We start from the raw sequence: 22,749 nt of genomic DNA, 5'->3' as shown, positions 1-22,749 counted from the left end.
TAGGAGGGAGGAGGATAAGGATTAACTATTAAGGAGTAAATAATAATCTGACAGCTGGGGCTTTAGCATAAATCATCTTAATATTGTTGATTAGGTTTGACCCATATCAGGCATGAACAAGAGTCTTTGATTCAGACGCGTTTGGTGGTCCGAGAGTGGAAAAACTTCACTTGTTGCTGTCTCCTGTCATTTTCACGGGATGGGCTTGGGCCTAATCTTTTACCGGCAAAAGGCGCTGTGTACCTACAGGCATATTCGAATCTTTGGCACTTTCAATCTGGGCGCTCCCTCCCTCTTTTTTTGACAACAGCTAGGGGCAACCTTACCCTGCAGTAATTAGCAATTAGGTGAAATTTCGGTTTCATGTTTTCCCTTTTTCTTGAGTAAAAGTTGGCTCAAGTTGAACAACCAACAGGTGGGAACCGGTATTTTTCCAAAGAATTATGATTCCTAGTTTCATACTTAACAACCCTTTCTGTTTTGTTGGATATATGATTTGTCTGACAAAAAATTAGTTTAGCTGGAATAAGAATCGTTAAACTAATATGTACAGAACAAATTGTTTTATTATTGATAATGTACATATTTGTTTTTAATTTGAGTAATTTCCAGACAAGTCTTTTGTGTTTCATTTTGTTGCATTTGTATTTTTTTTTTTTTTTTGAGCAAAAATTAGTTTAATTCATTAAACTAATAGGTAGAGAACAGTAAATACGACTATAATTTAACTTGTTCCCGATAGTCTTATATTTTTAATTAACCTATGTAAAATATTAGTTTGATTTGACTTCCTTTTTTGTTGAGTTTTTTTTTTTTAATCCAAACGAATACTTCATCAAACTAATAAAGCATAACTAAGACAACATCAAACAAAACATACCACACAATACCATTCACCAAAAGACAATAGTAGCTCATGTATAATATTTTTTTCAATTGAAAGCTCATGTTTAATATTATATATACATGAAGAAATTAGACTTTCCTAAGAAAATGTGGGGTGCCCAATAACAAAAGGCGCCAAAATCAAATCACTTTAAACAAATTTGTACTTGCCCCCCTTTTTAAAGCTCCAAAGATAAAAGAGGAACTAAAAGTAAGTTTGAATGGTCAACAAAGCAAGCCAAACAACACACAAAAACCAAAAGTACTTCTCTCAACAACATAAAATTAAAATTAAAAACAAAAACAAAAACTAAAACTAATTAGCCAATTTTTTTTTTTTTTTTTTCCAATAACTTTGAAAAATAAGAGCTCTAATAATATGGGGAGGTTGGGTTGGGTTTTCTTCCTTGACTGTCCCCCAGCGCATCAAAGGCAAAGCATCACCACACAAAAAAAAAGCAAAACTAAACAAAAACACACAAACACCCAAATCCTAAAGAGGAAACACGCCTAGATCCTCTCCTTCTCTGATCATGGATCTGAACCTCTGATTCCCCAATACGCCGTCGTTTCTTCTCATGATCCCTCCCTGATCTTCCCCAAATTTCAGCTTCTTCGGTAAAAAATTTCCTTCCTTTCTTTGTAAAGCTTGTTTCTTTTTTTAATTTTAAGCCTTTTCTGTGATGGGTATGTGTTCGTTTTCCTCTTGGGTGTGTGGATCGGCTTGTTTTGGTATTTGGGTTTTGAGTCTCTGACCCTCTTTTTTTTTTTTTTTTTTTTTAATTTTTTCTTTTCTTTCTATATTTATTTTTGGGGAGACAAAGATTGGACATTTCTGGGAGGTGTTTGATTTTGCAGCTATTTTTGCTTGGGGTGAATTTTGGGTTGGATTTTTGGGTGTTTATTGTTGGATCTCTGTGTTTGTGTGTGTGTGGTATATATAGGAAGGTCAAAGACTGGCCTTTTATGGCTTCCATCTCAATTTGGGGTTCATTTATGACCATCTTTTTGTTTTCACATGAAAATTCCCTAGTGGGTTTAGTTTACAATTATGATTTCTACCTGACTAAATTTGTTTATTTTTCTACTAAAGTGTTCACTTTGGTTTTGAGCTTGAACTGAGTTGATTTCTCACTAAGTTTTCCTTTTTGCTTTTTAATTTTTAATTTTATTTTATAAAGCTTTAATTTTGGGTTTTAGAAAATGGGTGTAGAGATTGTGTTCAGATTGTACATGTGGCAATTTCGTAGCGGAGATGTTAATTATCATTGGTTAATTGCTTTCAGTAGGTTGATGGTTGGTTTATCAAGGGGAGAACAAGAGAGAGCGGAACAATTTTGGTAAGAATGGCTTCTGTGGGTGTGGCACCTACATCAGGTTTGAGAGAACCAAGTGGTCATGCTGTTGGCGTGGATAAGTTGCCCGAGGAGATGAATGACATGAAAATTAGGGATGACAAAGTATGTGAGCCTTTCGTCAAGTGTTTTCCTGTTCTCTTATCGTGGTTTTGTCCTCGCATTTGTTTATTTAGGTTATTGAACTTTTGCTAGTGGATAACATTTGGCTGCATCACTTATGCAGGAAATGGAAGCTACTGTTACAGTTGTTGATGGTAATGGAACCGAGACGGGCCATATAATTGTGACAACAATTGGTGGTAGAAATGGTCAGCCAAAGCAGGTAGAATATCATTTGCACTTTAGTCTCCAAATGATGCGAATGACTAATGTTGTTCTCTCCCAGCTTTTCTTGTTGCAAGTCTCCTCTAATGGAATGTTTTGTCTTTTGTCATTTAGACAATTAGTTACATGGCTGAGCGTGTTGTCGGGCATGGATCATTTGGAGTTGTGTTCCAAGTAAGAATCTAGTCTTTTGCTGTACAACTCACTGTTTGAATATAGGACCCTTGCGGTCATTAGCAATTTCCGTACTGATTGCTGATTCTTCATGTAGGCAAAGTGCTTAGAGACTGGTGAAACTGTTGCTATAAAGAAGGTTCTGCAAGACAAGAGGTACAAAAACCGTGAGCTGCAAACCATGCGTCTGCTTGACCACCCAAATGTTGTATCTTTGAAGCATTGCTTCTTTTCAACAACTGAAAAGGATGAACTTTATCTCAACCTGGTACTTGAGTATGTTCCTGAAACAGTTCATCGTGTGATTAAACACTACAACAAGTTGAACCAACGGATGCCCCTCATATATGTTAAGCTCTACACGTACCAGGTATAGTAAAGTTCTTGTGGTTGCAAAATGAACAATCTTTCAGCTTTAGAAACTCCTCAGTTGAGAGCATGTTGCATAATTTTAGATATTAGAATTGAAACTGTGATTGTGGGGATTCCTCATTTTTTGTTCATATTTGGCAGATCTTTAGGGCATTATCCTACATTCACCGCTGCATTGGTGTGTGTCATCGGGACATTAAGCCTCAAAACCTTCTGGTATGTACTTTAATACTCTTAGATCTGTATGCCTATAGATATTTTCTTAAAAGGGAAAGCCTGGTCTGTGTGTGTGTGTGTGTGTGGCATGTATGTGGAGTTAATTATGTGGTAAATAGGACAGAAAGTGCTAGTTAAATGTGAGTTCATTATTTCATCTTTTGTGCAGGTGAATCCACATACCCACCAAGTAAAGTTGTGCGACTTTGGAAGTGCAAAAGTTTTGGTATGCTTTATTAATCTTAGTGTCTTATTCATTTTTGCTTTTTTGTGTTGTTGTCGTGCAATTGTATTCATCTTGGCATTTTGTCGAGCAGGTAAAAGGAGAGCCAAATATATCTTACATCTGCTCTAGATATTATAGAGCACCAGAACTCATATTTGGAGCAACTGAGTATACCACAGCTATTGACGTCTGGTCTGTTGGATGTGTTCTTGCTGAGCTATTGCTTGGACAGGTTGGTGTTTTTTCTTGTTGCATTTTCTGAAGTATTTGTTTAGTACAAAGCTAATAGAAGGAAATGTTTTATTTCATCAGCCGTTGTTTCCTGGTGAGAGTGGAGTCGACCAGCTTGTTGAGATTATCAAGGTAATTTTAAAATCTCTTACCATTTAAGTATTTGTTACATCCCAGTGTAACTTAGATTGCAGTTAATAGGGATAAGAGGATTGCTTAGAGGGTTGCGTTTGACATGCATTACTATTTTAAGTAACTTTTTCTAAAGTTAGATTTCATCTTATGTTAAATTATGAGGCTTAAACTGTAGCGTTTGAGGCAAATTAGGGCAAAGCTGTAAAATGACGATATGGATCTAGATATCTGTTAAAATTACACTTTTTGGATACGCTGATTGCTGAAAATTGTGAAAAAAGAAAATTATTCTTGGTGATCATCAATGAAAGAGGGATCTGTCTGAAAGTTTGAGAGAGCAGCCTACAAAACATGTATTCTGCTTCACTGAGAGCAGAAAAACAGTTTTTGTGATGGTTATTTTGTCAGTAGCCTAGAACCGATTGTTGTGTGGTTGGATAATTTAGGATCTAAAATTATATTATGTGGATGTTTAGTTGTATATTTGGCTGGGAAATGACCCAGTGTGCCTAGTATTCCCTTCCTTGTAGATTCAGAGTCAGGGAGGGTGGTGTTGTCAATTTCATTTGTATCTTGTTATTCTTGTGCAACGATGTGGGTTTTCCATCATGGTGTTGATTCATTTCTTGCTTTATCTCTAAATAGGTATTGGGCACTCCAACAAGGGAGGAAATCAAATGCATGAACCCTAACTATACGGAGTTCAAATTCCCTCAAATTAAAGCTCACCCATGGCACAAGGTATTAAGAAGGAAGATTTTCTTTTTTATTTGTTTATTTATTATTTTTACACTAGACAAAATATTTATATCTGTTATTTCCTTAGATTTTCCACAAGCGTATGCCTCCAGAAGCTGTTGACCTGGTTTCAAGACTATTGCAATACTCTCCTAACTTGCGGTGCACAGCTGTGAGTATATGAGTTTTTTATTTGTTCTGCTTAACTAGTAAGCGATGTATATCTCAATTACATTTATATATCTCATGCAGCTGGATGCCTTGACCCATCCCTTTTTCGATGAACTTCGTGACTTGAACACCCGCCTGCCAAATGGACGTTTCCTTCCACCTTTGTTCAACTTTAAATCTCATGGTATGATGCTGGTTTTGACATAGAACTTTGTATGATGCTTGAAAGAAGAGAAATTTTTTAATAACAAACTAACTCTCATTTTTACTCCTGTTGTCATCCATTAGAATTGAAGGGGGTCCCTGCTGAGATTTTGATGAAATTGGTCCCAGAGCATGCAAGAAAGCAAGTCCCATTCTTTGCGTCCGACTAGTGTGAAATGTAAGAAACCGCAAGCTTGGTCTGAGATATGAAAGCTATGTGTTCTCTTCGCCTGCTACCTATTTCCATTTTATTTAATGCGTCTCTATGTATGACCTTGTTATGTAAAAGCAGATTTAGATGTATTCTATTTAATCTCGTCTTGTCCAGACCTCAACGGGTATTATTAGTACCTTCTCCCAGTATCCTCAAGATTGTAACATCCCGTAGAAGACGAATATCAGCACTCTCTATATGTTTATCTGTATCGGTGTTTCTAGAAAAGACAGATGGATGTCCTAGTGTTCCTTTGTATTTCAATGTATTGAGGTCAGTTTGGCAGAAAAGTTTATTGAAAGGCAGCATTGCTCCAATGATAGAACGAAGCCTGCTATGTTTTACACGTTGTGCAGATCATGAAACTGTTGTAGATATACTAGTGGCAAAATGACTGGCAAAATAATATTATTACTACCAATGCTTTGGACAACCATTCCAAGTTCCATTTCCCTTTCCGATGAAAGCTTTAAGCTCTGATCTCCTGTTATCTAGTCCGATTAGGTTAGATCAATGTATCCGGTGCATTACAAAAACTGTCTATTCTCAGATCGGAATTGAAAATGGGAAGTTTCTCTATCTCCGTTACGTCCCAATTCTGGACTTTCCCCTAAATTATATTTTTAATGTAAAGATATATATTGACACTACTGGTTTTGCATGAACAACTAAATGGTTCGTTTACGGTATATTAATGTATTGATATATCAAGTATATTAGTTCGATCCAGAATAGTCTAATTTGAGATTAAGTCAAGCTAGTTTAATTTAAAATCAGTCTACCTCCGTATTAAATCTAGTTTATTTGATGTATTAATACCGTAAAATTTTTCACTACTAAATATGAATACAAACACTTGGACGAAACAAAGAATTGGATTTTTATTTTATTTTTTTTAAATGCCCGAAATCTATAAATTGACCAACTGAGACGCTCGAGAGAGAGAGAGAGAGAGAGAGTTGCAATGCCGTTGGGGAAGTACGACTGCGAATACTGCGACAAGCAATTCCAAGACACTCCATACGCTCGGAGACGCCATCTTCAGAGCCTCCAACACCTCCGAGCCAAAGCTCAATGGTACGACTCTTTCAAAGGTACATGCACCCACCATCTTCTTCTGGCTTCTTTCAGCTACCAAACATCTCCATCTCTAATTCTCTGTATAACCAGCAGACTCCATTTTTGTTTGATTGCAGATCCCAATGATGCTTATGCACAAAGCTTGGGAAGAGGGGTCTGCAACCGCTTTATCAAAACGGTAATTGCATTTTCTTTGATTACCCAAGTGTTATTATTGCTTGCTGAATAATGGGTTGGAGCCAAAATTTGATCTTTCTTTGATAGCGCAAGTAATCGCACATTTAAGTATTGGGTTGGAGACAGAGTTTGCTTTCATATTTGGGTTAGAGTTAATCTTGGATTTGGATTTATATAGGGGTTTTGCCAATATGGGGATGCTTGTAAATATTTTCACCCCAAGAACAATCAGCAGAATACAATTACTCAAGGGGCATCAGGTAAATATATCTGAAATAATATGCCTGTGTTGTCGTTTAATCATGGCATTCTCTATCTAACTTTAGTTGGAGAAGTAATTAAATATGTTTATGATAGGTGTCACTGATAATAGTCAGTCTTCAACTTTTCAAGGGAATCAAACGGCTGCAGGCAGCTCTTTGCCAGGTAAATTATGTGTTGATTAGACTTCATTGCTGTCTTCCCTGTTCGTTTGCAATAGACTTCAGTTCTGCTTTCAAACAGTTGTAGTTGGATCTGTACACTAGTTGTTTGTGCTTCAATCTTGCTGCTAAGTTGTTCTCATGTTGCTTGGCAGATGTGGTGGTGAGAGATAACATGGGAATGTCATGGGGAAATCTACCTCCATCGCTAATGCCTCCTCCGGAGGGTGGATATCCTCCGCTTCCTTTTGTGGACTGGGGATGAGTCCTCTGTGTCTTTCATCCACCATTTAGGTAGTGCTGTACCCATACATGTTACTAGCTTAGCTGCACAATGAAACATGGATGTCTCTCAGCAAAATGATGTGATATGGAGACTGTCTTCAAGCCATGTAGGGTTGTAGCTTTTGTTTTGTATCAATTCACAATTTCACAGAAACATGTTGTTCATGTCCTTCTCTGTTGAAGAGAATGTGTTGCACCTTCTACTATAAGCTCATATTATAACGAGGGTGCTTTGTCTATATTGTTCTCAACTGTTATGCCTGGGCCTATGACTTTTCAAGACTTTTGCAGTGCCAAATAGTTTAAAGGAACAGCTTGAACATTCCTGAAAATATGAAATGTCTCTAGTTTTGTACAAATTTCTCCTATTAACATCTTTCATTTCGGTCAATGACAGACAAATTGATATAAACCTGGCATGCATATCTAGTCCCCTGCTCTTTCCCCCTACCACGACAAAACTATGGCTATGCATTCGCACCGCATGATAATTGTAATATTGTATTGCTCATTTGCTTGTTCCCCTGAAGAAGGGGTCAAAATTTCGTTCAGAAAAGGTCTCATTTGGTTTGCGGAGAATAATCTAGCTCTAATGTTTGATCGCAAACTCAGGAGGAAAAAAAATTCTGTACGAGACATCCAGAAAGAAGGAAATTGAAACCTGCTAGGGTTGCTAAATTTTTACAATTTTTAGTATATTTCTCTTTCACAAGGTCGCTTTTGTAATGAAAGTTAACGTTGCAATAACTTGACGGATTGGAAAGAGACTGACAAAAAATATGTGCTTGGAGATTGGAGATGTTTGCTTTCTTCCTCGACAAGAATGCACGTAGATTTACTATATATATAAGAGGGTACAAGAAGAAGGTTGCAGATCGACCATGGTGCCAAAATCTCAATCATTACATCATACAGTTAGATCAAAAGGCTAATTATAAGTTTATAACTAAGGAACTATAACAGCATCAAGCTAATGATGTACTACTGGACCAGTTTGGACTGCAGGCAAAGTACTCTCGGCACGGTGCTTTTAGAAATTCCATTGATGTTGTAGCATGATGCCTGTATCCCCTTATTACCAGGAACATCCGAGGTGATGTTGATGTGCTCCATTACAATGTTGCGACACCCCGAAAACTGATTGCAGTCTAATCTTATCGCCTCCTTTTTTGCTGAAGTACCTTGGATATTCCTGTATCTCACATCACTCACCTTGACAGCTGAGGTCTACAACACACGCACCAATTATATATGTCAATTAGCATCTCATATATATTTGTCAGGTATAACTGATTGCATCAACAATTGTTAACTGCGTACCATCATATATACATCTTAACTGAAAGCAAAAATTACCTTGTTTTTACAATTGTGAGCTCCATTACAATAATATTGGTCGATGATAATTGGGTTTTTAGTGGCATGAAGTGTGATTTGTTCAAAGGTTATATTCTTGGCGTACCCAGATCCACCCTATAGTAAATAAGGATGGAAATTTAGAGAATTGATAAACTACAATCAGCTAAAATAGACGTATAGAGTTCTGTATTTTGCATCACCTGCCATGTCTTGATTCTTACTCCATTTTGAGTTCTACTGAAACTACAATTTTTCACAGATACATTTTCTACTGTTGCGTAAGCCCCATTTTCTCCCAAGCTTCCCACGCTGTTTCAAAATTGAAAGAGAATTTAACAAAGTACATAGTTGAAATTAAACAGCCTTTCAGTTAAGTGTATCAGCCATTGATGTTGGCAGCAAACCAACAATGATGCATACAACACACTTAATTAATTATGTGGTTAACTTGAACGTTTTAATTAGTGAAATTTTGGACAAACCTAATTCCATGGCCTGGGACACATGCAATGTTGGTAATGTTGATATTAGAACAGCCAGAATTGATAGCTATACAATCATCACCTGTGGTAAAGGAAAAGGTAATTGGTTGCCTGTTCAATAATATTAAAGACACTGAAAAACAAATGGATTGTATGACTAAATCAATTACCGGTTCCAATATAAGAGGCATGAATGTTGACATGGTTTGAGTTTGAGATGTCAATTCCATCGGTATTTGGACTCTCTTCAGGTGCAGTTATAGTGAGGTTGGCGACATATACATAGCTGCAGCTGCTTATACTAATATGACCTTTTGGACTATTTACATGAGTAAGTCCAGTTAGTAGGAGATTATGACATCCATGGAAGTGTAGAGCCTTTGGTCGTTGACACTTCTTCTTCTCATCTATGTAAAGCTTTTGTTCATTAGCGTTGCTCCACCAAGATGAACCCTGGCCGTCGATTATTCCTGAACCGCCACTCATTCTGAGGTTTGCCACATTTGAAAAGGAAAGCCAGTAATTTGATTCACACTGTTTCCAAGCATCCGGTGTTTTGGGTGCCACCACCTTCCCCAACACCTGCCAAAAACAACAGGGACCAGTTATCCAGGACTCCAAGAGGTTAATGATGACGAAATACTATTAACTACGTACACCTCACCAAGATTTGTTTCATTGGAGTTGTGTACATGTTGCAAACCAATGTCTTTGCGAATGTATTACGTTCTTACCTGAACATGAACACTTTTTGATTTGCATGGACCTTTAAATTTCGTAGGCTGCAATAAGAATGTTTTTCCCGCCGGTATCTGAAGTGTTGGTACATCATAAGTTTCAGATGCTCCACATAAATCTTCCCACGCTCTTACAAAAGCCTATGTTTATGCACAAAGTAAAAGAAACCTTATATATAAACCACTATACGTACATTAATATGCACAGTCTAAATTGACAATGTGGAATATTAGCAATATGACGACGACTGTGATATCCGAGAGACACATACATACAAACATGCATATGAATGGGCAAACCAAAGGAAGAAAGAAAACTTACTTTTGAATCATCAGCTTTTCCATCTCCAACAGCACCATAACTAAGAACATCATATGTTTTTTTTCCATATACAATGTCGCTTAAATGAGATGAAGATATGCAAAATATCAAAAAGCTCACAAGTATGTACTGCATTTTTGTGAATGGAGGAAGAAGTAGTAATCTGCTAATCTTCAATCAATGGTCAAGAAGAAATTTTATGGCTATGATCGATTCTAGCTAGCTAGGTATGTACTATGTAGAAGAAGCAGAGAAGCAGAGAGCAATATATATAAGAATGGAGGAGGTTTTTTTTTTTTTTTTTTTTTTTTTTCCAACAAATTAATCTTATACATCTTCTTAAAGTAGAATATCTAATATGCTACATGCATTTTACAAGTATGTCTTTTTCTGACGTTCTTGTATCTTGATTAATTTCATGTATAGCAATCTTTTTGGTCAACTGAACTAGTATATGGCTTAATACAGTGAATCTAAGTACTTTTGCTAATTAACTAGGAAGAGATCGTCTAGTTAGGTACCCGGTTCTTCAAAATTCAAATTAAATCATGAAAAAAAAGAGAGAAAGTTGTTGTTCAAAATTCAAAATTATGTGGTTAACTTGAACGTTTTAATTAGTGAAATTTTGGACAAACCTAATTCCACGGCCTGGGCCACATGCAATGTTGGTAATGTTGATATTAGAACATCCAGAATTGATAGCTATACAATCATCACCTGTGGTAAAGGAAAAGGTAATTGGTTGCCTGTTCAATAATATTAAAGACACTGAAAAACAAATGGATTGTATGACTAAATCAATTACCGGTTCCAATATAAGAGGCATGAATGTTGACATGGTTTGAGTTTGAGATGTCAATTCCATCGGTGTTTGTACTCTCTTCAGGTGCAGTTATATATAATGAGATTGGTGACATATACATAGCTAAAAAAAAGAGAGAAAGTTGTTGTTCCATGCCACAATTTATATTTTGAGAAGTAACACATTAATTTCTTGGCGAAATGGTACAATAGAACTAACTCAATTTCATTAGTCCAATTAGATATCACAAGAGATCGATCAAATACTTGCATACAAATTCCATATTATTAATATTGACATTATTTGCATGCATGCCACTTTTACTACAAAGAAGAAACGAATCAAACCCTTACTTAAATCCCATTTTATTGAATATTTGACCATATATATATGCATGTCACGTTCACTACAAGAAAAAAAAAAAAAAAAACTCTAGGACGACATTAGTTTAACAACGTGTGCACTGAAAATTTGTCGTCAAAAAGTGTATACGGCAACGTGCACAGGGATTCGTTGTTAAAAGAAAGTTATTCAACAGACCGCGTCATTTGCATGTGGTGAATTAGGTTTTCTACAACATGCATCGAATAATAGTTGAATTCTGGGCACGTTGATGAACTCTTGGTCCAAAAGGAAAAGGAAAAATACAAAGTTTTTTTCTTTTGAAATTGCCCCCAAGTTTGGCGCACAGCCTTGTAGTGCCGATCAATGAGATAGCAAACATGTTAAAGAAAACGCCGACTCAATCTAGTCTCTCCGACTCTCCTCTTTCCGCCAATCCCTGCTTTTGGCTTCTGAGCCTCTCACAGCCTCAACCTCTTTCTCCTGATCTGATCTGACCTCCCACCCCTTTCTGAAACCCTAAATCTTTCGGGTGGAGAGAGACTGCCGGAGGCAGCGATCCATGAAAGGGACGAAAATTAAAGGACCGAGCAGATCTTCGTTTCTCGAGTCATATGAGCCAATAACATTGACCCGGACCGCCACGTGTACCATGTTCCGACACCATATTATAATTTCCCGGTAACATAAGGAAAGTTATCGGGAAAGTGTTTCCTTTCCTTTTGCATTCCAGTCACAAGAAATGAATTAGTTTACTTTCCTAAGGCGCCAATTCCATGGACCAAACGAAGCCTATATGGTAGTGCACTGATCCTATCTAACCCATGACGACGAGGGCGGCACTTTGAATGGTTCTCTTTTTCCCTTTTTGTGTTCTCACACTTTTACTAGATAGAGGCATATAGCTATAAATATAGTCCATGTATTCTAGTCTCCAAAATTTCATTTGGGTACTAGTGTAAATTAGAGTAGGCTGTACCTGTGTATGGATGTTGATGAAATGTGGTAAAGAGTGAGGTGTAAATCTGGATGTTGGGAATGTCAATAATCACTGTCTCGGAAACTCTGGCAAAAGGAATGTATGTTTTGACTGTGTTTATTGTTAGACCATTGTTAGAATTGCAGGTTGTAAAACTACGTGGGGTTTGTAAAAGGATGAGTTTGCTACAACAGAAAGGTCCCCTGATTTATATGTTTCTTATTAGCCCTTGTAATATTGCATGTGCTTGTTTATCTCTTGAGCAGATTAGCTTGGTTCCTTCTTTGAACTGTGCGTGTGTTGAATTAGGTATTCTGGGGATTAGGATTGGATTCATTATTTATTAATTTAGTATGTTGCATACTTTCTGGGTAACATTGTTTATATTCTCTTATATGTAAATGGGTATATTCTCTGCACCTTGCTTGGTCAGGCCACTTCTTCATGTTTATAGTGACAGCAAATCAAGGTGCTGCGACTTTGTCAATTTTGAGCTCTTTCAATTATGATTGAAACATCTAATATAATTTGCTACAGAATGTTGCTCAAAACATAGAAATGTTATAAAAGAATCCCGAAAATGGTGTCCAATTGGTAATTGATGGATGATGCTCTTCTAATAGGCCTGAGTCGAAATTTATTTGGGCACAGTATGTCTCTTGAAAATTTCAAATAAATGCCTTCGTAAAGGAGCTTAACACAGCTAGATTCATCTTCCATCAACAAAGATGCTATTACAACATCCAAAACAGAACCCTACTAAAACATAGTCTTGGACTTAAAAACGCAAAATACATACTGCCAAGACCTCCAAATCGCATCTTGATAAATTCCACTTGACAAGTCTTTTGAAACATAAGAAATTTCTTAAGTAACTTATTCTCTTCGATGTACGGAAGGTCTTTTCCTGTATAAATTGTCATTTTCTTCAAAGCTCGACCATTCTTTAGCAGATACTGTGCCGCTTCCATCTCGATTTCCCGTCCCTTAAATTCCATTATGGAGATAGTCTTCAGGTGTGACGAGAGACAAACAGGCACAGAATCTGGAATATTCCATTGATGCTCTATACACTCTTCATCTGATTTGGTTCCCTAAAAATAATTCAAAAATAAAATGAGAACAAGAGTACTTGCATAGTAGTATCAAATAGCACGAATTTAAGAACATCTTACTTACAACTTCTAAGACAAGATCTTCCAAATTAGGCGACACCTTGAGAAATACTGCTAGCAACTCCCAGTCATATAGCTTCAACTTCTTCAAATTACCAAAAGCAGGTAGATCACAACCCTTCATGAAAGATACATTGATCAAAGAACTCATGCAGACATTGAACATTAATTGGAACATGTCTGTGCATCATATCTATTCAAAATCACGAGGGTTCCAATCCATTCTACCAGTTTGGTCTAATACGTACAAAGAAAGAATGAGAACTAAATAAGTTGATAATGGAAAATAGAGGAATGCAGGGATACGTGCCTCTCACTAAGTCACTATAATGAAGATGCATGACTGCATATTATCAAAATATCCACTCTTTCTCCATATGAAATAAGGGCGTATCTATACCACAAATTAGCTTTACCTATATACTGAAAAAGAAACACTTGCAATCTTTTCGTCCATTTTCCCCTCTGCATAATCCTCTCTAGTAAACATACTGTAAATAAAGAAGTTTCTATACTTACCTCCAAACAAGAAGCTGAAAGAGACAGATGTTGAACACCAGAAATTTCTGCCAGAAGCACATATGCTTGGTCGACAAAGGCACGTTTTTGGGATTTATAGGAACGTATTTCAGATTCAAGGCCTTTCAGATGAATATCGGCTTTGACTAAGGATTTTGGATTGTCCAAATAATAATGTGAAAGTGTCTCCCCTAAAATTGATGAAACGATCTTACTGAGATCAGTGAGATCAAGGTTTTCGAGCTTGGGGGATTTGACAAAAATATTGCATAAACCCCAATTACCTGACAAACTTATTTTTAAACTCTTCAGCTCAGGCGCAGAAATGCTAAGATCTTTAGGACCACGACAATGTTGTAAATCTATAATCAAATGCTCAAGTATCGGGCACTGAGAAAAAAGGTTATCTAACATTCCACATTCGGTTAAATTAGTAATTAATGTAACATACTTGAGACTCGGGAAGCGCCCTGATTTAGGAAGATGGTAGGTCAAAGAATTTGAATACAACCTCAAATCACCAATGTCTTGCAGGTGAAAAGGCATTTAGGCAACTCAAAGTCACGGGAGTGAAAGAAATTACTGATAGAAAGATCAAGTTCAACTACATTACGTCTAATGGCAGTGCGTATCCAAGTATCAATATCAGCACTATTTTCGTTACGACAGTAGCACTCGAGACGAAACTTTTGAATGTCCAATGAGTTGCGAAACAAGAGCACACGATTAACAAATGTGCAAAAACGTGACTCATTCTTGTTCTGTTTTGATTTCGACAAGTATAGATAACTAGGTTTCGAGAAGTGCAAACTAGGAACAGAGGCCCATATGTTTTTCCATCTTGTGGACAAAACGCTGGTCCTCACAGCATACTTTGTTTATTTATTGAAAGGATGTGACAACAAAGTGCATCTGGTAATGCACGTATTCGATCTTCAACAAGTGGTTGCTGAAGCTTTAACTTCTTGAATTCCATTTATACCCTGACAATAATTTTCAGAACACTAAGGCCAAATGTATTTCACTGTTTCATGTAAAATCACTAGATCTACGGTTTCTCAAATTTTGAATCCAATAGAATATCATGCCTTGGAAAAGCAAATCCCTGAAATACACATGACACGTTTATATATCAAATTCTACCATGTCGAGAAAGAAACTTCAGTAGAAACAACTGGAATCAAATACTGCATATCCTTCTTTTTTTCTTTTTCTTTTTTGAAATACTGCATGTCCTTCTTAACTAGACACGGAAAGGAAGCCAAAAGTAGTGAAGAAAAGTACACCTGATATGTGCCAAGAAATTCGAAGCTACAATCTCACCTTATTATTTTATTAGTACGTTATTGACGCCGCCGCACTGCTCGCGAAACCTAGGTTTAGATTTCGATTTTCATAGGTCTTATTGAATATTGGCTTTATTATATTGGTGGACAAAATCCAATTTGTAGGTTTAGATTTCGATTTTCATAGGTCTTATTGAATATTGGCTTTATTATATTGGCGGACAAAATCCAATTTGAATGGCCCATGGTGATCACGTGGGCAAGGCACCCCTAGGTTAATTAGGATAGGATATATATATATATATATATATATACAGTCCGGCTACACTAAGGACGTCCTTAGTTTTTCTTAGGTACGGATTTCCAGTTTTCACCCACTTTCCGATCAAATTTTCACATCTTAACCGTTCAGTTTTTAGGTCCTAATGTATCGATCACCTCTGCAAAATTTCAGCCAAATTGGTGATCATTAAGGCATCCAAAACTGCAAATTACAACAATGTAAACGAACGGTTCCGGTTCGACAGATTCGGTTCGTTCGTGTAGATTGCAGTTTTGGACGCCTTAACGATCACCAAATTGGCTGAAATTTTGCAGAGGTGATCCATACATTAGGACCTAAAAACTGAACGGTTAAGATGTGAAAATGTGATCGGAAAGTGGGTGAAAACAGTAAATCCGTTCCATAAGAAAAACTAAGGACATTCTTACCTGAGAAAAATCCTATATATATATGTATGTCTAGATTAATTAGGCAATACACATATATGCCGCCAGTATTGCAGAGAGAGAGAGAGAGTTAACTAGGTATTGGTGTATTGGGATTTTGGGTAGAGAGTTTATCATCAAACTCTAATTGTATTCTCTCCAATTGATTATAGTGGAATTTCTCGCCGGCTTTGAAAGTGGACGTAGCTCAATCACATTGATTGAGTGAACCACTATAAATTCTTGTGTTCTTGTGTTTGCTTTCTTTTTCGTTGTTTTGGTTGCTCATCTAGTTCCATATCAATATTGTGTTTGTTATGCTTCCGCACAACAAACTGGTATCAAAGCTCTGGTTCTGAATTGGGAATTGATTCATTGATTGGAAACCATGGTTGACGAGAAAAAGAAAGGGACTGAGTCTTCAGGTTCTTCGCGTTGGTCGACTTCCAAGCCATCAATTGGTAATGCCAAATTTGAAGTTGAAAAGTTTAATGGCACCAACAATTTTAGCATGTGGCAATGTGAGATGATGGATGTCTTGTGTCAACAAGAATTGGATATAGCTCTAGAAGATAAACCTGCAGATATAGATGATGTGGAGTGGGCGAGAATTAACAAGTAGGCTTGTGGTTCTATCAGAATGTGCCTTGCTAAAGATCATAATTTCTTTGTCATGAAAGAAACTTCTGCAAAAGAGTTGTGGAAGAAATTAGAAGACCAATATATGATCAAGAGTGCTGAAAATAGATTTCACCTAAAGAGGCGGCTTTTTCGATTTAATTATCGACAGGGTGTTTCTGTTTCTGAACACATCAGTGATTTCAATAAGATACTTGCAGATTTGGCTAATTTGGATGTGCAAATTAGTGATGAGGATAAAGCTTTGTGTTTGCTAAATTCTCTTCCTGACGAGTATGAGCATTTAATTACAACTTTGTTGCATGGAAAGAATGATGTGAAATTTGATGATGTGTGTAATTCATTGATAAATAATGAGTGCCGAAAGAAAGAGAGGCAACTTCAGAATGTGTCAGGTGAAGCACTTGTAGTAAGGGGCAGATCTGATGAGAGAAAACCTACTGGAAAAAGAAGTAAATCTCGTTCCAAGTCAAGAAGTAAATTTCCTGCAAAAGATTAGTGTGTTTTTTGTCGCAACAGAGGTCATTGGAAGAAAGATTGTCCTAAGTTGAAGAACAGAGACAAGAAGGGTTCTGAAGTGAATGTTGTAAGAGATGATGAAGATGACGACTTTGATTTTGCTTTGAGTTGTTCATCAGCTTTTGAAGATTTTGAAGAAGATGAGATTGAGTTTGCTTTGGCTAATTCATCTGCAGTTGGTTATTCTGACAAGTGGATTATGGATTCAGGTTGTTCACATCATATGTGTCCTAATAGGGAATGGTTCTCTACTTTCAAGGAGTTGAATGGTGGAGTAGTTTTGATGGGAGACAACAGTCCTTGCAGAACAAGAGGGATTGGTACAATTCGTCTCAAGATGCATGATGGAGTAGTCAGAGAGTTAACTAATGTCAGGTATGTTCCAAATTTGAAGAAAAATCTTATCTCTTTGGGAACTTTAGAATCAAAAGGGCACACAATTACATTGAAAAGTGGAGTTGCTAAAGTTGTCTCTGGTTCACTTGTGATGATGAGAGGTGAAAGGTTCAGAAATTTATATTTTCTACAAGGGAGCACAGTGACAGGTGAAACAACAATATCTGAGACTACAGATGATGATGATGCAGACAATACAAAATTATGACATATGCGTCTTAGACATGCTGGTGAGAAAGCAATGCAGGGATTAGTGAAGCAAGGTCTATTGAAAGGCGCAAAGACAGGAAAATTAAAATTTTGTGAACATTGTGTCTTGGGAAAACAGACTAGAGTTAAATTTGGCACCGCAGTTCATCAGACTAAAGGTACTCTAGATTATGTTCACACTGATGTATGAGGATCTACCAATGTAATACCCCGAAAAATCCAAATTAATTTCCGTGGATTTTTAGAAATGATTTCACGATAGTAGGAGCGAGTACGAAGCTTGGAGAAGTTGTGGAATTAGTTCGAACGATTTTATTTTCGAAAACGAACGTTTTTAGGGGGTCAACAAAGTTGACTTTTTATTCGTTCAAAATTTGGGGAAAACTTCCTTCATGAAAGTTGTAGAGCTCGTCGATACGAGTTCGTGGACATGTGGAACGCATTATTCGGAGTTCGTATGATTAAGTTATGAATATTTGAAAATTGGGAATTTTCTATAAATAGGAAAAATTTCTGATTTATTCATTAAGGACAAAAAAATGGAGATTTTGCGGAATAGTCCCCCGAAACCCTCCGTCCTCTCTCCTCTCCCACGCGGCCGAACCGCTCGACCCGACCCGGCCGAACGGCCCTCCTCCGGCCTCCTCTGGCCACGGACCCGGCCTTCCCCGAGCTCGCCGTCGCACGCCCAGCCGCTCCCTGCCACCGTCTTGCCCCGCCGCTGCCCCCAGATGGAGATCGAAGACGCCCCAGCCATGTGAACCCGACCCGACCGGAAAACGACTTTTCCGGCGTTGCATGGGCCGATCGTCCCCATTTTCGTGATCTCCTCCTCCCCCTGATTATCCCCATGTAAGCCTTTCATCACGATTTTGTGTATAGAACGCTAGATCATGGTTTGACTTTTTCGACGTCCCTGATTCAATCTGGAATCTGATCAGACGCACGAGATTAATCCAACTTCAACGCTTGATCTAGGACGATCTAGGCCAAACCAGACTTAGCTCCAGGTATGGAAGTCGATCACCCTTTCATTTTGAACCAGTTTGTAGTTGGTCACTTTGCCATCTGAGGTGGTTGACCGGCGTTGACCGCCCACTGACCACCGCTTGTGGCGGCGCATCAGACCATATTTCGAGTTTTCATTATCTAGGCGATGATCTATGCATCCATACGAGCGTTTTGATATATAACATGGTCATGTTAGAAAAAGTTGATAAATAGTGGATTTTCGTTTTGACGTTACTATTTAACGTTTTTACGTTTATCTTCGGTTTACGATCTGTGAAGATCTGACCATCGGTTTTGCTTCAATTTTGGATATGTTGATCGTATGACTGTCCCGGTGACTTTGTGAGGTCACGGGCGAAGATCCGACCGTTGGATCTTCGTATAATTGAGAAATAGTGATTCGGAAGGCGATTCGTGAGAATCTGACCGTCGGATTTTCATATAATTTTGTGGAGATGTTAGTAAAGGCAATTCAGGAAGATCTGACCGTTGGATCTTCGTGATAATTTTAGAGGATGATCCTAAAGGCGATCCGTGAGGATCCGACCGTTGGATCATCATTAAATTCAGATCCGACCGTTGGATCATCGTTTAATTTGAATCTGAGCGTTGGATCGTCGTTTAATTTCATATTTGAGTTGTTGGCTAAGTCAAGATCATTATTGGACTGGGTGATTGACGGTTTGAGTTGGTGGACGATTGTGGATCGTATTTTGAGCTGAATTGAAGACGCAGCGGGATTATCGAGGTGAGTAAACCTCACGTGGTTCATATTACGAACCCAATACAATTAATTGCTTATTTTGTTGCAATCATATGAACTATTGTTGGTATTACTAGACATTCCTGTGTGAATGTCTGTATATATATTATTACGTGAAATAATATGTATTGTTGGAGTTGTGTTGAGTTTATTGTTGAGAAACAATATATTGTGAGAGGTATTGAGTTTATTGTTGAGAAACAATATATTGTGAGAGGTGTTGAGTTTTATTGTTGAGGAACAATAAATTGTTGTGATCTGTGGAGATCACTAGGTCACGAGGTGACCATGGCATCTATTAGTGAATCACGCTCTCGTACCGGGCTGGTGGTTATTAATAGTATTAAATCGTAATCACGTCTGTGGCCGGACGAGTGGTTACGTTCAGTTAGAGCTCTAGTCTGTCTGCCAAATGTGGAGTGACCTTATGAGTGAAATTGAGAGTAACTCATAAGTGTCAATATATATATGGTAACCTTATGAGGGAAATTGAGAGTAACTCATAAGGGTCTATATATATATATATGAGTCTGTCTACCAAATGTTGGGAAATCTTATGAGCGAATTTGAGAGTAACTCATAAGTGTCTATATATATATATGAGAGTGAGGGATCTTATGAGCTAAATTGAGAGTAACTCATAAGTGTCTACATATATATATGAGAGTGAGTGATCTTATGAGCTAAATTGAGAGTAACTCATAAGTGTCTATATATATATATGAGAGTGAGAAAGTAACGTGGGTTTGTGGTAGTCTTGAAATCTAATAAATCAACAGTTCTTTCTTGTTTACTCATACTGGCTGTAAAAAGCTTACCGGGTTTTGTGTTGTTGCAACTCCCGGTACACTATTCAAATTGTGTAGCGGGTAATCCTACAGGACAGGAGAACCAGGACAGTGATCGTGCGGTTAGAGCAATTGTTAGAGTTTTACAACAATTGTAAGTTGTGAGGTGTGTTATGCTCATTTGAGCTTTATAATATATTGTGAGAGTGAATTGTAATAATGAACTCGAAGTTTCGAGATTTGGATTTTGTAATTGTAATTATTCAGGTTTCGGATTTGAATTTATCATTCAAAATCCGGGGCGTGACAGTTTGGTATCAGAGCGTAAGGTGCATATTTGGTGATGTGTCAATACCTTCCGAGTGATGGCCCGTCTGCAGCGGATCCCCATCGTGTGCTCTTCGGTATTGGCTAAGTCATTGGGTATGCGTGAGTGTTGGGAGTTGTTTAGGCCGCTAGGTCGTTTAGGGAACGTGAATACCTTCCCTATAGTATTGACTTGGTTAATATGAATTTGTATTTGACTTATACTGTGTTTTAAGTGTTATACATGTCTTAGCCAAGCATACTATACTCCTTAGGTGATGGAGATTCGAAGGGGTTGTACTTCGAACCTTACAGTTGTCTTGTAGGTTCGTATTGGAATAAGTTCAGTGGCCGCGAGTTACAATCCTTGAGGAATAGGAACCTCTTGATTCAACTCTGTTAAGTCAACGAGGATTGTTTTATGGAAATGAGGTTCTTTTGATTGTTGAAGTGTTTGGTTGAGGACATGGTGTGGACCTATGCACGTACCTAGTGTGGATACGAGTATGAATTGTTATAAATTTTGTCTTCTTAAGTTGGACGTACAGATGTTTAGATGAGGTGTACGTATCAAGGATTAGATATCTTGTTTTATAAAGAGACGTCTTAGTGGAGTTTTGGTAATTGACATGTGATACGTGATTAAAGTGACTCTGAGGCAATTATGCTGACCTTGTGTGAGATTGAATTCTTAGTGTAGACTAAGAAGGTTGTGTGGTGATTTTATATACACTACGTGATGAACTTTTAGAAGGAAAAGTTATGAGTAAAAGTATGGGTTTTTCCCTGATGTCTATAGCAGACTTGTGAATATAGTTTTGTTCAAGTGAATGAAATTGAATTTTGTGGCCTTTGTGTGGTGAACTAGTTTTCTTAAGTTTTGGATCGTAGTATGGAGATGGGCTGCAGTGAATTTGAAGTTGTTGTGTGTTTTAAGTTTAAGTAGGCGGGACACTTAAAGTTTTGCAATGGAGTTGATTTTGGTGTAATTAATTGGGAGAGTTAGAATCAGTTCTTGTGAATGATGTTGGATGAGAGTGTGTGCCTTTGGTGATTGATTTTAGGTGTTATAGTTAAACGCAATTTCGGATATTGATTTTAGTGATTTTGTTAGGTATCCATAGTGGTTCAAGTGAATTACTATGTGATATGGAGTTTGATTTGATTTCTGAATCGCTAAATGTTAGGGATTGAATTGTGGTGAGTTTTTGTTGAAACAATTGATAGATGGAATTATCGAGATTCTATAAGAGTTGTAAGAGTAACTCTAAAAACGTGGGTTTTTCCTAGCTAACTCAGGATGTGTTTAGCTTTATAAATCCCTAATCCTATCGATGAAATTGTTGTGTTTGGTTTGACTCAGAGGATACTAGCTAGACCTCGATGCGACTTAATTGATTGTTGGATTCTTTTTGAGTGATTGTTTTTATTGCATCATTATGAAAGATGTGTGCAGTAGAGTTATTTATGGTTTTGAAAACAGTATTGGGTGACCAAGGTTCGATCCTTGGTGTTGTTGTTGGTTAAACAAACAGGAAAGAAAACATGCACACCATCTTATTGAGTTTATATTACAAAAAAAAAAAAAAAAAAAAAAAGCGAGGACTATGCTATACTAAGCCTAGTCAGCAGCTCCGGATGGGTTGAGGCTGAGCTCAAGAGAAACGTTTGAGCCACTGTGGTAACCGCCTGAGCCACCAGAATAGTAACCAAAAGCGCTACCTTCCTCGGAAGTAGCCTTCAGGTTACCAAAGACGTCCTCGCCGTGCACGGGGAACAGAGGAAGAGTTTGAACCTCCTGGTGATCTCCTCCTCGTTGTTGCAGGGATGTTTGTCCTCCTGTTGTGCCAAAAGAGTTGTACTAGTATTAGTGTTGAAGTGTGAGGAAGAATATGAAACAGAATTTAAATCAAGAAATCCTTCATTACCAGTAGAATAGGTGGAACCAAAGTTGAGATCAATGGATCTACCATCATCAGTAGAACTAGTGGACCCAAAATTGATGTCAATGGATCCACCAGCTGGCCCAAAATTGATGTCGATGGATCCACCAGCACCAGTAGAACCAGTGGACCCAAAATTGAGATCAATGGATCTACCAGTACCAAGAGAACTAGTTCTCATGGGCACTGGAGCAGCCTGATTACACCTATTCATCTGCTTCTCTCGAGCCCTGACGTTCTGGAACCAAAAG

The 22,749-nt window shown here is 37.6% G+C and overlaps 2 protein-coding genes across 4 annotated transcripts; both read left to right on the top strand.

Moving 5' to 3' along the window:
• Positions 1 to 1,274: 1,274 nt before the first annotated feature.
• On the top strand, positions 1,275 to 5,594 carry LOC133720196 (shaggy-related protein kinase alpha). 2 transcript variants are annotated; one of them, XM_062146403.1, is made up of 13 exons: positions 1,275 to 1,503; positions 2,175 to 2,345; positions 2,467 to 2,565; positions 2,682 to 2,741; positions 2,839 to 3,111; positions 3,255 to 3,329; positions 3,499 to 3,555; positions 3,647 to 3,787; positions 3,868 to 3,918; positions 4,567 to 4,662; positions 4,748 to 4,831; positions 4,912 to 5,014; positions 5,119 to 5,594. In XM_062146403.1, exons 2-13 carry the CDS (start codon positions 2,232 to 2,234, stop codon positions 5,202 to 5,204), a joined length of 1,239 nt encoding a protein of 412 aa, XP_062002387.1. In that variant the 5' UTR covers positions 1,275 to 1,503; positions 2,175 to 2,231; the 3' UTR covers positions 5,205 to 5,594. The 2 variants fall into 2 exon arrangements, with proteins under 2 accessions (XP_062002387.1, XP_062002386.1); XM_062146402.1 differs by having other exon boundaries at positions 2,172 to 2,345.
• Positions 5,595 to 6,156: 562 nt separating this feature from the next.
• Positions 6,157 to 7,495, top strand: LOC133720197 (zinc finger CCCH domain-containing protein 3). Of its 2 annotated transcripts, none has more exons than XM_062146406.1 (5): positions 6,157 to 6,342; positions 6,445 to 6,506; positions 6,684 to 6,765; positions 6,899 to 6,931; positions 7,083 to 7,495. In XM_062146406.1, the coding sequence occupies exons 1-5, from the start codon at positions 6,213 to 6,215 to the stop codon at positions 7,190 to 7,192; spliced, it is 417 nt and encodes a 138-aa protein (XP_062002390.1). In that variant the 5' UTR covers positions 6,157 to 6,212; the 3' UTR covers positions 7,193 to 7,495. The 2 variants fall into 2 exon arrangements, with proteins under 2 accessions (XP_062002390.1, XP_062002388.1); XM_062146404.1 differs by having other exon boundaries at positions 6,166 to 6,342; positions 6,863 to 6,931.
• The last annotated feature ends 15,254 nt before the right edge of the window (positions 7,496 to 22,749 follow it).

The sequence above is a fragment of the Rosa rugosa genome, chromosome 7, assembly GCF_958449725.1.
Source record: "Rosa rugosa chromosome 7, drRosRugo1.1, whole genome shotgun sequence".
Classification (NCBI taxonomy): Eukaryota; Viridiplantae; Streptophyta; class Magnoliopsida; order Rosales; family Rosaceae; genus Rosa; species Rosa rugosa.
Note: the sequence above shows the minus strand (reverse complement) of the source record. Positions and strands in the feature narration are given on the sequence as shown.